The sequence below is a fragment of the Saccostrea echinata genome, unplaced genomic scaffold, assembly GCF_033153115.1.
Source record: "Saccostrea echinata isolate AGI-Se365-2 ecotype Australia unplaced genomic scaffold, CSIRO_AGI_Sech_v1 ptg000029l, whole genome shotgun sequence".
NCBI lineage: Eukaryota > Metazoa > Mollusca > Bivalvia > Ostreida > Ostreidae > Saccostrea > Saccostrea echinata.
In genome coordinates, this window is record NW_026889778.1 from 6,184,254 (window position 1) to 6,201,205 (window position 16,952).

At 36.6% G+C, this 16,952-nt stretch overlaps 1 protein-coding gene across 1 annotated transcript in view; it reads right to left on the reverse strand.

Annotated features, from left to right (window-relative positions):
* The window catches only part of LOC133195529 (cilia- and flagella-associated protein 54-like), a 53,107-nt gene that overhangs the window by 24,489 nt on the left and 11,666 nt on the right, over positions 1-16,952 (reverse strand). The window contains exons 19-40 of the mRNA XM_061331400.1: positions 16,274-16,555; positions 15,055-15,216; positions 14,619-14,801; positions 14,425-14,517; positions 14,006-14,188; positions 10,905-11,047; positions 9,666-9,813; positions 9,337-9,492; positions 8,499-8,621; positions 7,620-7,944; positions 7,040-7,132; positions 5,926-6,052; positions 5,371-5,491; positions 5,121-5,207; positions 4,683-4,748; positions 4,432-4,536; positions 4,106-4,197; positions 3,686-3,927; positions 3,104-3,211; positions 1,192-1,382; positions 655-879; positions 238-467 (exon numbers count right to left, since the gene is read on the reverse strand). Coding sequence (XP_061187384.1) covers positions 238-467; positions 655-879; positions 1,192-1,382; positions 3,104-3,211; positions 3,686-3,927; positions 4,106-4,197; positions 4,432-4,536; positions 4,683-4,748; positions 5,121-5,207; positions 5,371-5,491; positions 5,926-6,052; positions 7,040-7,132; positions 7,620-7,944; positions 8,499-8,621; positions 9,337-9,492; positions 9,666-9,813; positions 10,905-11,047; positions 14,006-14,188; positions 14,425-14,517; positions 14,619-14,801; positions 15,055-15,216; positions 16,274-16,555 — 3,485 coding nt within the window. The remainder of the gene's footprint in view (positions 1-237; positions 468-654; positions 880-1,191; positions 1,383-3,103; positions 3,212-3,685; positions 3,928-4,105; positions 4,198-4,431; positions 4,537-4,682; positions 4,749-5,120; positions 5,208-5,370; positions 5,492-5,925; positions 6,053-7,039; positions 7,133-7,619; positions 7,945-8,498; positions 8,622-9,336; positions 9,493-9,665; positions 9,814-10,904; positions 11,048-14,005; positions 14,189-14,424; positions 14,518-14,618; positions 14,802-15,054; positions 15,217-16,273; positions 16,556-16,952) is intronic.

Sequence of the window (16,952 nt, forward strand, 5' to 3'; positions counted from 1 at the left end):
CCACAGTACATGAACACAATGACAAAACATTAAAACAGTAAACCAATTAATCAGTAAATAAAGATCCATTTCATGAAATCTTTAAAATGGGTTTGACAAGATTGCATAGCATTCATAATTTGATAAAAGAAATCCTGAATTTTTCTTCAAAAGTCATAAAACCACAGCTATACATTTGGTAATGCAGGTCTAAATTATGTACATCATGTATTTTCAAAAGAAAAATGAACAACTCACTTAGTCAGTCCACTGAATCGCATGGCTATATCAACTAACTTCTCCCATTTCTGCTCATAGAACAGCATTTCCAGGACCCTCAGGACAAATCGACTGATGAATCGAATGTCACAAACACTGGCGTCATCTAGTGGAGCCTCAAACTTCAGACTGGCTCCGCCCTTCTCCTTCGTGATGTCACCTGTCCAGGTCTCAAACATATCTCCAAGCTTACGATTCTTGCTCTTTGCCTTCAAAGTGAAATTAAAACAAATAATTTTGAAATATCTTATGGAGAAAATTATTATAAAGCAACAGGTGTCCATTAAATTTACTGAATAAAATTAATGAAAATATAGTCTTCTACAATTTCTTCACTTTAGAAGCCTACATTCTCATTGACAACATCACAAGAAGCAGATAAAGAAGCTGGATTACCTTTTCAGCGTGTTTCTCAAGATCTGTTTGTAGATGTACCAACATGTCTAATGTACAGTCAGCCGCAGTATACACAGGGAACCAGACTATAGATCTCAGATTGTCCACAGTCAGAAGTCCATCCTCTTGTCCAATTGCCCGTAACAGTGCAGTATGGGCACAATTCCACATGGTCCGGCACGAGTTCTGGAGCAATGTCCAGTGCTGCCCCCTATGAGCCAAGATCTAGAAAAAAGGAGAGAGTTAATGAAATTAATTGATTGGCTAGAAAATTTGAACATTCCAAAAGATATGATTTGAGGCAATATACATTTTTGACAAAAATCAGGGAAATGAAATCATAGGTAAACTTGTAGATTTAAAATGAATTTAAAATTTTAAAACGAAATGGCTTCTCCTTAATGTTTTTTTTTTTTATCTTTCCCCAAAGCTCTGTTTTACATAAAGATGCTTATTTTAATGAAAATGCCAAAGTACAAGTAATAAAGCTTGCTTCAAAAGCAAAATGGCCACCAAATTTCAAATACTGAAACTTACCACAGCCTTCTTGAAGTGAGCGAAGGTCTTGGTGAGGGATTCTGTGATTTCCTTGGTAGATATAATGACATTATCTATCTCCTTCTGTGTCTGTCTGGGGACGGCTGGGGCATTGCTAGCATCTGAGCGGTACGTCCTGGGGGTGTCCTCCTGTTCTGGGGGGTAGAAGAACATGGGAGGGGGTGCACTGCCTGTAGAAAATGGAGAACTTGTTATAGAAAAGTACTTTAAGTCGCAAAAGGAAAAAAAAGATACACTATAATTAAATTTATACCAGCTTTTATACATCACTGTAATAAGGCATTTTCAAACATCCTTCCAAAACTGACATTAAATTCATGATGAAGCTTACAATTTTTATCTGTAATGTCTTAAATGATTTTATCCACAAAGTTAAATTTTTACATTTCATTAGTCAAGATTATTTTGAAAACTTTTCAATGTTTATTCACAATTTAGAAAAGCACATTAAAATGTTGTACATTCATAATCTTCTAAGCCCATTGTCTGTTCATCTGTATGAAAATACTAATAACTAAATCAAATTAAACTTAAAAGTTTCACATAGTTACTGTGATAAAAAAAGAAGAATTTGATCTGTGACAGAAAATAAGGTTGTGTAAGGATAAATACTGAAGTGCTGGAAACAAAAACATTACCCTGGAAATTAAAATGCATGCATGATATAATTGTACATGTGCAGGAAAAATATTTCACAAGAAAAAAATATATACAGATTTCTTTGTGATGCAAGGCCCATATAAGCATGCATGCAACAAATCTGGTAAAATATTTTGTGAAACATACACAAAAATAATAAACATAACTTTGTATATCTGCTGAAGCACAATGGGGAAACATATAGACAAGCACAAGATAATTCACTGGTAGATATCACGTGTTACACAATAGGTACAAAATCATGTGCTGCAAAAAGCTTTCTTCAAATAAGAGTGAGTAACTTAACTAGAAAACTGAAAATAAAAGAAAAGGCTCCAGGGTTTGCTTACATCAATAGTCTTATCTTTTGACCTTGACCTTTGAGCTAAAGCCAATCAATTGTTTTGACCATTTGATCTTGACCTTTGATCGTAAGCCACCAATATCAATTCATTTCTTGTTCAAAAGAGACGGTGCCTTAAATGCTTCAAAGTTATTGCATAATGATTTAATAAACAAACTTGACCTTCAACCTTGACCTTTGACAGTATGATTCTGAATTTTGCAGGTGTTTTTCCTAGCATTCTCAACTTATCTAGCTAATATTAAATTTGTAGATCACAAAGTATTCCAGTTATTGCATCACATTGGTCATACAAATAATCTTGACTTCAACCTTTGACCAAGTGACCCAAATACCTATTTGTTTTCCAACTATCTATTAAAAATGAAATTTTTCTTCAAGAAATATCCGAGTTTTTGAATCATATTTTTGTGAAATGGTCATATGCATGGCAATTATCCTAATTTGTGACCTTGACCTTGAATAAAGTAACCCCAAGAGCTATGGGTGTCTTCCCCTAACAGTCCTTTAACTTGCAGTAAATATGAAGTCTTTTTGTTAAAAGTACCAAAGCTATCACACTGCATAGAGTATGCAGATGAACAGACAGACTGTTAGACATATAAGTATTGGGGCATTACATTTTGATGTGGACTCTTCTAAGATATTCTACTCTATACTAAATTTTAGTGCTTAGTGATAATAATAAGAAATCCCTGACTAAGACTCTCTGATTTGAGACACCTCTAAAAAACGAGAAAAAAAATGTAATTCATAGGACCAAAAACCCAATATAATTGGACTACATGTTAAGCTAAAAGGAAAACAAGCCACCAAATGCAGGACAGAAGTATCTATAGGCTGCCTGAGTGTGGCAATAATCGGCCGACCGCCACCAGATATATGTACCCTCTTTATTGGTACCCTCTGTACTGGTACCCTGTGTTGTCTCAGTCTGGGACTGAGAACCAGCCAAATCAGGAGATTCAGTTTCCTTCAGATGTTCAGGGACCTCTCCTAGAAGTGGAGCACATGGAGCATGCAAAGTGAAAGTAGTCATGCACTTAACAAAAACCGTGGTTTAATACAAATGTCGAAGTTTCTGTCAGTGTGGTACTCTTCTTTATGATTTTTGAAAAAATGCTGGACTCTTCATGCAAAAATAATCTGATATTATTGACAAACACAAGAATCACCACAGACTACAACACTCATGATGCAGACATGGACAAGCATGTGATTTCAAATGTTTAAATTAAGTCTACTTTGTACAAATCTACAATTACATTAAAAGTGATTAGAGGCCCCAAACATTACAAGCTTTTATTGTCTCATGTCATTATTTAATTATCATCACAGGTTTGAATAAAAGATCTGATAGACTGCCTCCTCACGACAGATTTAAATGTTCCTGTAACAAAGTATATTTAAAATCTGTGGCTAAACACGATAGTGTAACCCAAACTAATGCTGTATACCAAAGGCCATTACCTGTAGCTAGGGCAGCTGCTATCTCAATACCAGTAGCCGTGGTCCGTGGGCGACTCTCATGCTCTGCCAAGTCAAGTGCATCCAAGCGTGACGCCTGTAAGCGGGCTAGCTCTCCCTCCTCATCCTCTTCCAGCCTCTTTCTGCCTCGCGGCTCAATGGGTTTAGCTGGTCCTCCCTCCCAGCCGACAACAAGGGTACCAGCTGTCTCAAAACCAAACCATTCCTCATCCAAAAAGTTGGTTCTAAAAATGATCACAAAAAAATTATTAAATTACCGGAACACAGTTCACTATAAGTGGGATACTCTTTCAATTATTAATTCTACATTTATATATGAACTATTTTCTGTAGAAGATCGGTACTAAGGCATTATAATTCAGCTTGTAACATGAATTCCTATTTTATGTGTGCAGACATTACCTGTACATGTTGGCAGTTCCCAATACTTTATCTCTTGTCTCCAGTCTTTGTAGAAAAGCTGAGAAATGACTCATTCCTTGCAGCAACACCAACTGAAAATTCAAATAAAAGATCCTCTTCAATGACTCATTTTACAGTGACTGTGACTGTCCTATGTAAGGAATCATTAATAATCAAGATATCAAACTTAAAATTTACTAATGATTGCAGAAGTTTAAATCTATGTTTGTTCATTAGTGAGACAGCTCCACCCCTGTTTATCATTAAATAGCCCCAACTTTTATACTTTAACAGACATATTTTTTGATAACCCCGTCCTCTTTTACCTGACATCTCCATGGCATTTCATCCACTGTCATCTTCCTCAGTTTCCTCTTCCTGTGCCACTGTCTATACATGTCCGGGAAGTAGGTGGTAAAAGTTTCTATAGCCTGCAGGAAGAGTTCAACACAGTGAGAAAAACACAGGAATAATACAAAATAAAAAGTAGCATATTGTTTAAGTAGAGTTTTGCATGTACAGCTTGGCTTTCTGTTGACCCGTTTATGTGTGATTTTTTTTTTCTTTAGTGTCTTACCTTTAATTCTGCCTCTTCCTGGGCATGGCGCTGGGTGTCTGTCATGTTAGGGTTCACCATGACAGGCTGAAAAAGGCAAAAATAGTCTCAGAAAAAGCTTATAGAAAAGACATCACCCTGACAGTAGTTTGATCAATACTGAGGAATATCAACAGATCATTTATTTATTTCTTTTTTTAAACAAATAATTTTTTTTCTTTTCTTTTTGAAAATCTCTCTTGGGTCTCATAAAGAAAGCCTTTACTTTATACTTTAGTGTTCCCCTACTGTTTTTTTTTTAATTTTTGAATCATAGCACAAGATTTAAATCAAAATGTGCCTACAGTTAATGTAAAAACTAGAATCTACATATAAAAGAATTTATATTTGTTTAGAATCTTTTCATTTTTTTTTATCGTTTATAAAATTATGATCATAATAACATGTAAGCTTAATTACCCTATACTGCCGGCGGCGTCTTGGCTTGGTGGTGCTGGATTTAGCAGCTGCGATCTTCGAGCCTGGGATTTTGGGAGTTGTCATTTCCTAAAAGTCAGTGAACAATGCAATGCCATTTGAGTTAAAAAAAATTCCAATCCACAACTCTGCCACTTTTAACCAAAGTTCATAAAAATAACAAACATTAGATTCTGAAATGTTTTAGTGTCCTTCTGGTTTGTTGTTATTGATACAGAATTCCCCCACATACCTTCTCCTTTGTATATTCTACCATGGCGGCAGCAAACCTCTTAGGGTCATCTCCGGACACAGTGACCACACCTGGCTGCTTACCCAGGTATTGGCGCATTCCAATGATTTGCTCATTCCTCCTGAAAGAGGAAAGAGATTTTTATTTTCCCACTTGTTGCAGAAAGTAAAACATTTTAAAGATTTCAATAAATAAAAGCCAGTGGTAGGTAATGTACATTACAGGTAAAAAAAAAAAAAGTTCTCTTTCAGTGCATTTGGAAAATAAAATTTTATTGAAAACTCTGCACTGAATGTTGAATCAGATGTACAGATATAAAGACAGGCTTTTTCATATCTGAATTTAAAGCATAAATTCTCACATAAATTTGAACAGTATATACCTCTCATATGTTTGAATAGTTTTAATTTTTTTTTTCTTAGTTGAACAAATGATTGTACCCAGTTATCACATAGACTTATTTATACATCTATAATTTTCACAAGTTTTCTATACTATGTTTAACCCCCATCTTTACTCCATCAGTGATTAACAAGATAATAATGAAGTACTAACTTGGCCAGCCACGTCGATGTGTCGTCACACCAGTCCATTACTTGGGTGGCCATTCCTTCTGTCAGGGCTTTCTGAGCGACCTGGACAAAGAACTCCAGATAGCGATGGCGACGCTTGAACTTCACCACTGAAACAGAAATATACATAGAGTAGAATGAAATTGAAAGTACATTTTGAAATCATTAACACCTGAAAGTCAAATATCAGGAATATATATGTCAAAGTGTGTCAACTGTCCCAATTAATCATAAAAAATTTTCAATCTCAATATCTTATTTTCTCTTTAGGCCAGCATACTGGGCAAGTAAGCTATGTAGTCAAGGAAATTGTTTACTTATCCTTTCTATAAGCTAGCTTACTGAACAGGTAAGCTATGTAGACATAGAGATTGTTTACCTCCCTTTTCTATAAGTCAGGTTACTGAACAGGTAAGCTATTTAGGCATGGAGATTGTTTACATACCGTACCCCTCTATATAAAGACTGGGCTGATAAGCTATATGACATGGAGATTGTTTATATACCGTACCCCTCTATATAAAGACTGGGCTGATAAGCTATATGACATGGAGATTGTTTACATACCGTACCCCTCTATATAAAGACTGGGCTGATAAGCTATGTATGCATGGAGATTGTTTATATATACCTTCTCTATAAGCATGGACATTGTTTACTTACGTTCTCTATAAGCCAGCTTACTGGGCAGGTAAGCTATGTAGACATGGAGATTGTTTACTTACCCTCTCTATAAGCCAGCTTACTGGGAAGGTAAGCTATGTAGACATGGAGATTGTTTACTTACCCTCTCTATAAGCCAGCTTACTGGGAAGGTAAGCTATGTAGACATGGAGATTGTTTACTTACCCTCTCTATAAGCCAGCTTACTGGGAAGGTAAGCTATGTAGACATGGAGATTGTTTACTTACCCTCTCTATAAGCCAGCTTACTGTGCAGGTAAGCTATGTAGGCATGGAGATTGTTTACTTACCCTCTCTATAAGCCAGCTTACTGGGCAGGTAAGCTATGTAGGCATGGAGATTGTTTACTTACCCTCTCTATAAGCCAGCTTACTGGGCAGGTAAGCTATGTAGGCATGGAGATTGTTTACTTACCCTCTCTATAAGCCAGCTTACTGGGAAGGTAAGCTATGTAGGCATGGAGAATACTAGGGTCCTCAAATCCTGACAGTTCATGCTCATACTGGGCTATAAAAACAGAAAAAACATTTTAAAAGCTATAGTAAGAATGGGAGGTGCCTTACTTGCTATTCAGTCCAATTCTCAACAGGTGAAACTCTTTCCTTTAAATCGAAATTGAAATTTGACAACTTGGTCTGTAATCATTTTTTATAAATGGGGGGAGGGAGAATTTATTTCAAAGTAATGATATTTTAATATTTTTTTTAATTCATGATCAGAACCATTTAAAAAAGAAGTCTGTATTTCCACTGTGTTTGCAATCATATTACAAAATATGAACACAATATAGTGAAAACTATTGTATTGGAACTACAAAAATGAATTTCCAATATATGCAGCATACAAGAATTGATGTCTTATAAGTCAGTCATAAGAAAAGAGGTATACATTGTCAATGTGTTTAAAATCACTGTGTAAGGTTTATAAATACCTAGGGAAAATTACAGTAAAAGGTTACATCAACTCTGAAACCCTGACTTAGTAGTGAACACACCTTGTTTGGAGAGACTAAGCATGTGAGCTTCTAATGCCTTCAGCTCCTCATTGACTGGTCCCTCAGCTTCCTCTTTACCGGCTCCCGGCCCCATTCTTTTGGCCCTCTTCCTCTTCAGTGCATGAAGTGGCATTGAGTCAGACATGTCAGTTTTTTCGTCAGCAGAAGTTTCGCCCCCTGAGAGGGCCCCCTTCTCTGTTATGTCTGTCTGTTCCTTCTCTTTGTGTTTTTTGTCCTTGGGGTCCTCTCCTTCAAGTGCCAGCAGACGGCGACCTGCCTCGTTAATGTTGTTAGCTAGCTGCTTGTGACCCCACGACCTCAAAACCTACAAATACAAAAGCAAAAGTCAAAATATTTCTCCCTTCTTGATAAACTCTAATAAAACATAAGGTCAATCTTTATTTGAACTACACATCACTCTGATCATTCAGTATATGACTGTATCTTATTTCAAAATATGTTCAGAGACTTTAAAAACAGAGAGAGGAAAGACTGTTCACAACGGGAAATACTGTAAATGTATTTTATTTGTCGTGTACGATATTTGGCAGAAATTGATTTTTGAACAAGTTAGCATAGGTTTGATTTAGCGCTTTCTGAATGCCCTTTATAAGAATATGCATAGTACACAACACTTTTAGCGATGTATCGAGACTATCAACACTTGATTTAGCGGAAGCTCCTTTCCGCAAAAAAGGTGCTGAATAGAACACACAGCAAAATATAATATGCATACAGTATTCTTTTCTAGATATAAAAGACAGATTTTTTAAAGTGACAAAACAGCAAAGCATTTTCATCCCAATAAAACCAAAAGGTCAAAGACAAGCCTACCGGAGAAGTAGCCAGACAGATTTAACTGTAGGAGCAGAATGATACCTTAGCCATACTGTAGGTTATACACGCTGTCATGTGATGGAGGCTGTCTGCTATACTCTGTTGTCTCTTTTGTCTGAGGCCAGCAGGAATTTCTTGCAGCACCACATGGCATCTCTGCAATACCTATCAATTAAACAGAGAAATCTTATTCTCCTGTATTTTTTTTCCATAGAAAAGAAAGAATCCAAAGTTTTTGCACCGTTTCCCGAAATATTATTAATATACGGAGTCAATGGTCATGTTGGTACGAGATTGGTGTAAAAATGTAAGAGTTTGTAAGTTTATTTTTACATCCAATAATTGCAAATATTCACCGAAAGAATCTTAATACATGTAGCCTTAGTTATTCTCTTGATTGAGCATTTGTTACATACTATATGCTGGTGACTGTTTTAGTTTTCAGGTAAGATTAACAACCTGACAGTCAATGTAATTCAGATATCCAACATCTCCTATTACTGTTGTTAATTCTGAGTTCTCAACAATGTAAAATTCAACATCAAGTTAGAAGAATCTAAGAAGAGATTGCTTATTCCAACAACATGTCAGCCCTCAATACTTTGCCATTAAATATTGCAGACTAAATTATCTAGAGTTTTTCTTACATGCAGATAATCAGCTATGAAGGAAGATTACTGAAGAAGAGGAACGTTCCTCTCTTAAATTGCACTTAAAGTGGCGTATTTCTCAAAAAGCTCCCTTGAAGAGGCTCAATTACTGACTTTTAGACCATTTTCAACTTCAGATTTGAATAATCAGGTTTAAAAAAAGGAATTTTGATTTTCTCTTTTTGATTTGGATTGTGTATATTATAATAAAACACTTTTGTTAAAGTTACCTGCACCACCGCCAGAGAGGGTATCTTGTAGAAGATGAGTGGTGCCAACAGTCCATAACACTGGACCACCGCCTGTAGGGCCAGATTAGCCTCGTTTAGCCACCCCGCCAACTCCAGCGCCACCAACATCTTCTCACACTCACTCAGACGCTTCATCTGCAGCAATGAATCACGTACATGTATAACTGAATGCTTGTTTAGCATACAGAATATTTGTAATATGATAAACTTCTCGAATGGTTCTGTTTATGTACAAGTACATGTAAGTACATAATTCTGTTGAAAGCTGAGAATGATATTAGTAAGGGGACATAACTCTAGATACTAACCTGTCCTTGAAGAAGTGGTCCTTTATCATTGATGACATCACAGAAGAGTTCTCCTTCCTTAACACTCATGTCTACACTGATAAAGATACTGGTCAGAAACTGTCTCAACAGAACGGGAGACGAAACACAAACTACCTTCTGGTTCAATCTGCAATATATATCAAACATAGGTAATCAGGGATTACAGAGCTCACCTCAACGAATGTTGTCTTTAAGTAAGACAAAGTCCCACACTAAACTAATAATCTAGTAGTGTGCATCCCTAGATGCAACATTTATGCAATTTTGGTCTGATAAGGCTTGCAGTTACTTGGGAATAGACTTATCTAAAAACTTAAAACTAGTCACTCATCCAGAAAATGTAAGTCAAATACAGCATCCGAAGCAAGTTTGAGATTGTTCTTCCCTTGATGCATCATCCATGCAAGTTTGGTCAATATAGGGCTTATAGTTACTTGGAAATGAGATCTACTCCAAAAACTTTAACCTAGTCACTCATCTGGAAAATGTAGGTCAGATCCAGCATCCGAAGCAAGATCAGTAGTGTGCATCCTTAGATGTATCATCCATGCAAGTTTGGTCAATATAGGACTTATAGTTACTTGGAAATGAGATCTACTCCAAAAACTTTAACTTAGTCACTCATCCGGAAAATGTAGGTCAGATCCAGCATCCGAAGCAAGTTCAGTAGTGTGCATCCTTAGATGTATCATCCATGCAAGTTTGCTCAATATAGGACTTATAGTTATTTGGAAATGAGACCTGCTCCAAAAACTTTAACCTGCTCCAAAAACTTTAACCTGCTCCGAAAACATTAACCTGGTCATTCTTAGCTGAAATTGCAGCATCTGAAACCTTGACTGGTACAATGAAACACACTAGAAGCATCCTCCATGCATCTCTGACTAATATAGGCCATAGAAGTACTTGAAAAGAAAACTGCTCCAAAAACCTTAACCTGGGATGCCGACACTGACGCTGAGGGTATTACATAAGCTCCCCCAACTTCGTTGAGGTGAGCTAAAAATAGGTCACAGTGACCTTTAAATGCATTTTCAGAAGCCATTTTAGCTACTCTGTATCTTTGTTTTCTAAAGCAAATTTTGAAATAATCTTCCACAGTTTATCCATAAAATTAATCTTCAGAGCCTGTAAGTTAGTTAGAGTACTCAATAATGTCTGAGCCTGAAAAAAATTGAAAGCTTTTTTTTTATCATATTCACAATGAGCAATGCTTACTTCATCAATGAGACCTTGAAAGGTCCCTCTGACTTAGAGGTGAAGGTCACAGTTTGTGGAGCTGGGGGTTTGGCAATGAAATGACCCCAGAGGACGTCACAGGCCTGTCGTGCAATGTCATAACACCCAACCTGGTAGGCTATCTGCAAGAAACAAAGTAGCCAAACACATCAAGTTAATATCTTTATAATGATATGTCTCATAAACTTTGTTACATTAATTGTATAAATCATTTCTTTTGCATGTGAATCCTACAATTTCAAATGTTTTATTTTTGTTTAATCTCTGAAATTCATTGATTATCTAATGTTTGGTGGTGGTCAGAATAGTACAACATTGGATGTGGTGATGCTGGGGGGGGGGGGGGGGGGAGTGAATGGAAACCTTGCTTTTTCAACCTTATGCCCCAATTTTTTGCAAGTTCTACTGCCAAAAATGAATAGAAAATATTATTACATCGCATTAGTTAATTCCTTTAAAAGAATCAAACCATTTTAATCCTATATGTAGTACTTTAAAAAAAAAAACCTATTAATCTTTTTCCCAATAGAGGATTTACTGGCAGAAATCTTAATTACTAATCTCAATTAGGAGAACTTATAGAATAATACATGACCCTGTACCTGAGTAAGGTCCCAGGTAAACCTAGTAACACACTGAAAGATTAATCCGTGTGCATTAGGTGTTTGGTCTGTCCTTAATCTTAGGTCATTGCTAAGAAGTCCCTCTAAGAGAATCAACACAATGTCAGTCAGAATAGTGCAGGCTAAGAGTCCAACTTTTTCAATAATGCTGGACAGGTAAGAATTTTTCATTGAAGTTTTTAAAAAAATTCCTCATGAATACTTTAAGGATTTTCTTAAATTTCATAAAACATTATTTAATTTTGTGTAATGCTGAGTCTCCAATACATAAAGAGAAATTTCTAAGATTTCTATCTAGTAAGTTTTCTTATTTAAGTTATGAAGTTTAATTATTATAGTTGTTGAAATTTTTGAGTAATTCTGAATTCCTTACTTGAACAGTGACCAGTACTATCCTCCCGAGGAGGGTCAGACTGCCCCCTCTCTACCTAGTATCCCCAATACAGAATTCATTGTAAAAGAAAAAGATCCCAGACAGAAGATTGAAGAAGAGACAGATGAAATTGAACTGTTCATAATCCCAAAGTATGTGGAGGAAGACGAGGAGGTCCATGAATTAATCAAGACAACGATGGAGAATTACGCAGAGTTGGCAAAAGAAAATGACAAAACCAGACGTGACTGGCACAGGGAAGTAGACGAGATTTTTGACAGATATAATGCCGAGATAAATGCAATGAGGGAGGAGCATCTAACAACATTACGCACACATCAATACCTTTTGAGGACTTACATTCGAGGCATGCTGAAGACAATCAAGAAGAATAGAAAAATGCTGTACAAAAACAAACTCTCACACATCGCGAGGTTTCAATCTAAATTAAAGGAGTACAATGACATGCCCACAAAACGCCAGATCAAAATTCCTTCATTGATAACCAAAACCGTCAAAGGGACCGAACTCTCAGCTGAATTTGGAGAACTGAAATCTTCACTAACACAGACTTATGTGGAGAAGAAGAAGGTGGCAAAGGCATCGCTTCTGGATGAACAAGCTGTGATAGTGGCCAGTATTCCAACAGGTCTGAAAAATCTTTGTAAAGTGGCCTGTGTGGGGACACATGAGGCCTGGGTCAATGGGACAGACCAAACCCTGACCTGTATGGATATATTTGGGGCCGTCCAGGGAACTGTCAAAACCACCTGTACACTGCACCCCAATGACATCACAATGACCAGGAGAGGGGAATTAGTTTACACTAATTCTTTTAAAAACATGGTGAGCATTGTCAAACATGGAAAGTCCGAGACTTTTGTGACCACGCCTGAGAACTGGCATCCACAGGGGATCTGTGATACCATGAATGGGGACATTGTTGTCAGTCTAGTCACATCGGATTTCTCCAACTACAAAGTTGTTCGCTATGATGGGAAGACTGCAGAAGTTAAGCAAGAAATTGAGACAGATGACAAAGGCTCCAACATTTTTACTGGAGGGAAATATCAAATCTTCATGTCTGAGAACATCAACGAGGACATTTGTTGTTCGGACCGCAATGCAAAGTCCATCATCGCAGTCAACAAAATCGGTACAGTCCAATTCCGTTACGATGGAAAAGCATCCGGAATAAAGAAAACCTTTACACCCAAACAGATAGCCACTGATTCTAAAGGTCAGGTCATTGTGACAGACTATAAGAATGACTGTCTTCATGTCCTGGATCAGAGTGGACAGTTTGTGAGACTAGTGGACATTAAAGGGTTGGACCGACCCACAGGTCTGGGTCTAGATAAGGAGGGTCGACTGTGGGTCACTCTATACTACACAGGAGAGATTAAAGTCATTCAGTACATGAAATAAATCTGGCAGTTGTTTGGTTCTGCAAGTGTGGTTTTTTGTTACATTTGGAATAAAACTGATGAACTTTTTTCTTTTGTTTTCATTTATTATTTTTCAACATTGTACTTTGGACTGAGGAAAAGTGAATACGGATTGATACTCTTACTATGGAAATTTATACAAGTCTGTCAATTATAGTGATGGGAAATCGGAATTTTTTTCATAAACGATTATCGTAATAATCAGATGCACTATAATCGATTAACAATCGATTGATTTCAAGTATTAAATTTGTTCATTTTTCAATGACGAATAAATTGGTAAAAATTATGGAGTGAATTTCTAAAATACATTTTTGATATATTTTTGCATCATTAAATCCATTTATTACATTATTATTTAGGATTTAGTTCAATTCAAAGAAGAATGAATCATGAATCACAGGAATAATTTGTTTTTAACCAATGTTTTGATTAATCGATTATCAAAATTATCATTGATTATCTATAATCGGGGGCCATTTCGATTAGATAATCGATTTACCGGTAATCAATTAATCGGTACATCACTTGTCAATTACATGAACCTGTACAAGAAATAGATTAGACAAGTTTTTACAGTATTCTGTAAACCTCCTGATATACATGTACCAGTGGTGAGATAGAAATTCTCCCTACCTGACTAAGAAAACCCCATGTCATCAAGACAGGTAGGGGGTGGGAGGCAAGGACAGGTTTAGAACTCTCCCCCACTCCTCCACCGATCAGCTGACCATCAGAGTTATAAGCAGCTACAGCAAAGACATAACGCTCATTGGGCTGAAGTCCGGACACTCGTAATTCACATCTGTAGCTGGGCACCTGGGAATAGAAAGAGATGCACAAGATTTTTACATAATCTTCGAGAATCAAAATTTCTAAATCTACATGTATCTTCATTTGGTTTAGTGCTTGTTTAAAACAAGTGAAACAAGTGTGTTATTAGCCTTCTAATATGCTTTTAATTATTTGACCTCTTGACACTGACTTTATTGATATACTTTCCTCACGTCGAGTCACTTCTTGACTTAGCTTACCTCCCTTTAATTAAAACTTACCTCTTCACCAGTCCCAGGGAAGAAGTGGTCATTTAATCTGACCTTGACATTACTGCCTGTAGATGAACGAGCAAAGATTCTGAACCAGGCTACCTGAAAACCATTTCAAAAAATGAAAATTAGAATTAACCAGAAATTATCAAAATTGCATCCATATTCTTACAAATTAAAGACAAAGAATGAAGAAGAATGACCTCTTGCCCATCCTCTGAGGAGAAGGGGGCAGGTTTGAAGACCATCATGGTGTCAGTGCGACACAGTAGTATGGGGGGAGGGGGCACCTTGCGGGGTTTGTCTGGGACTTCTGGAACATTAGTGTTCTCTGTGTAGATCCTTTTCTCATCTATCTGACTCTTCTGGATCATACTGACAGCATCCTATTATATAACATCATGAATTGAAAAAAAAAGTAATGGTTTTGCTTAACTTATTAATTATATTACATACACATTTTTTTTTCACAAAAGTATTTTTCAAAAAAATTACATGAACTGAAGTTAATTCTTTTTCCATTTTTTCCTAGAATTATTTTGAAAATCTATTTTCAAATTACTTCAAGTTTCAAAAAAATTCCTTAAATTCTTTTAAAGTCAATTAAATCATAACATTTGGAATCTAGATTAACTGTACCTGCAGCAGACTTTTCTGTTCCGTAGTGGTGACCCCAGAATTACTGAGGAGGAGGGATTTCTGCATAAAGAGCAGGGCTTTGGACAGGTAGTTCTTTCTGCAGGCTCCTAGTAATTCTTTATAATCATCAATATAGGCAGGGTTCAGTTCTGTACTGCTCTCCTGTAAAACACTAAACGGTCAGTAACAGTCCTAAACATTGAGACCGTTAGATAATATCGAACCGTACAAATCAACTATGTGTAAATATGTTTTATACAGGCCTTCATTGACCTATCTAAGGTTACTCTGAGGGCCAGAATTAGATCCTATATATTAAATTCTTTTCTTGTAGTCAGAAAAAACAAGAAGTCTGTGAGCCAATGCTCACTAGTAATACCCCGCTTTGATGTGAATGTACACAAGTTCAGTTATGGACAGACACAAGGATGAACAAGAAGTTGACATCAGATTCGTACAAAAATGAATCCCACCATATTGCAGGCCTAAACAGTTTGCTAAAATTTCAAGCATCTGCAATAAGTAGTTGCTGAGAAAACTGTGACCAAAATTTGTTCTGTATGGTATGGACAGACGCAAGGATAAACAGAAAGTAGACATCGGATTCGTACAAAAATGAATCCCACCATATGGCATGCCTTAACAAAGAGTGTGCTAAAATGTCAAGCATCTGCAATCAGTAGTTGATGAGAAAACTGTGACCAAAATTTGTTATGTATGGTACGGACAGACGTACGGATGAACAGGAAATTGATATCAGATTCGTACAAAAAAGAATCTCACCATATGACATGCCTAAACAAAGAGTGTGCTAAAATTTCAAGCATCTGCAATTAGTAGTTGCTGAGAAAACTGCGATCAAAATTTGTTATGTATGGTATGGACAGACGCACAGATAAACAAAGTTGACATCGGATTCGTACAAAAATTAATCCCACCATATGGCATGCCTCAACAAAGTGCGTGTTAAAATTTCAAGCATCTGCGATGAGTAGTTGCTGAGAAAACTGTGACAAAAATTTGTTATGGACAGACAGTCAGCTAGACAGACACACAAACAGACAGCCACACAAGGGTAAAACAGTATACATGTACCCCCCTCTCCTTCGGAGCAGGGGTATAAAAACTAGTAAATGTAGTGCTTAGAAGCCCAGCTAGGTCTTAAAAACCTGACAAGCAAGTGATTGTTTAACAATCCCCGACATTTCCCCATACATACCTGTTTAGAGAGGTCTCTCCTTTTGAATGGTTTGGGGATGTTTTCTGCAGGGTCAGGTCCCATGGAGGCTAGCTTCAGACAGACGCGGTGGTACATTAAAATCAGCTCTAGGTGAAGGTCCTTAATTGTATTCCACACAGCGGTGGCTGAGCCCTTACTACCCTCCTCTGTGGGCGTGGCTTCTTTTTTCCCCTCCCCTTCATCTGCTGACTTTACCCCCTCAGTACGGTTTGTGTCTCTCTGAGAGACAGGCTCTGGACTGAAAACTTCATCCTGTATGTCCTGTTAATTACATAGTTAAGGTAAATAAAAAACAACTCCAAGGGAAGGTGGGCTTTTTCCATGTTGAACTTCTTAAAATAGGAACCAAACAACTCCAGTCTCAAAGTTTTTTTTTTTTTTTTATAAGTCTTGACAGCATACTGGCTGTAACACAACATTCAAATAATTAACATTAAATAAACTCAATTTTTTATTTATAACTATGTTAATTAAAACATACATGTATATCAAACTAGGAATTAATTAGTTACACAACAACTCAGGGGTTAAAAAAAAAATTTGTAATTCTCAAAAACTTTCAACAACAAACTAAAACAATATCATTCTGTGATTTACAAGTATTTGGGGCTACAAGCAAATCTTCTTACAAAATGGGTAACATGCAAATAAAATGCAT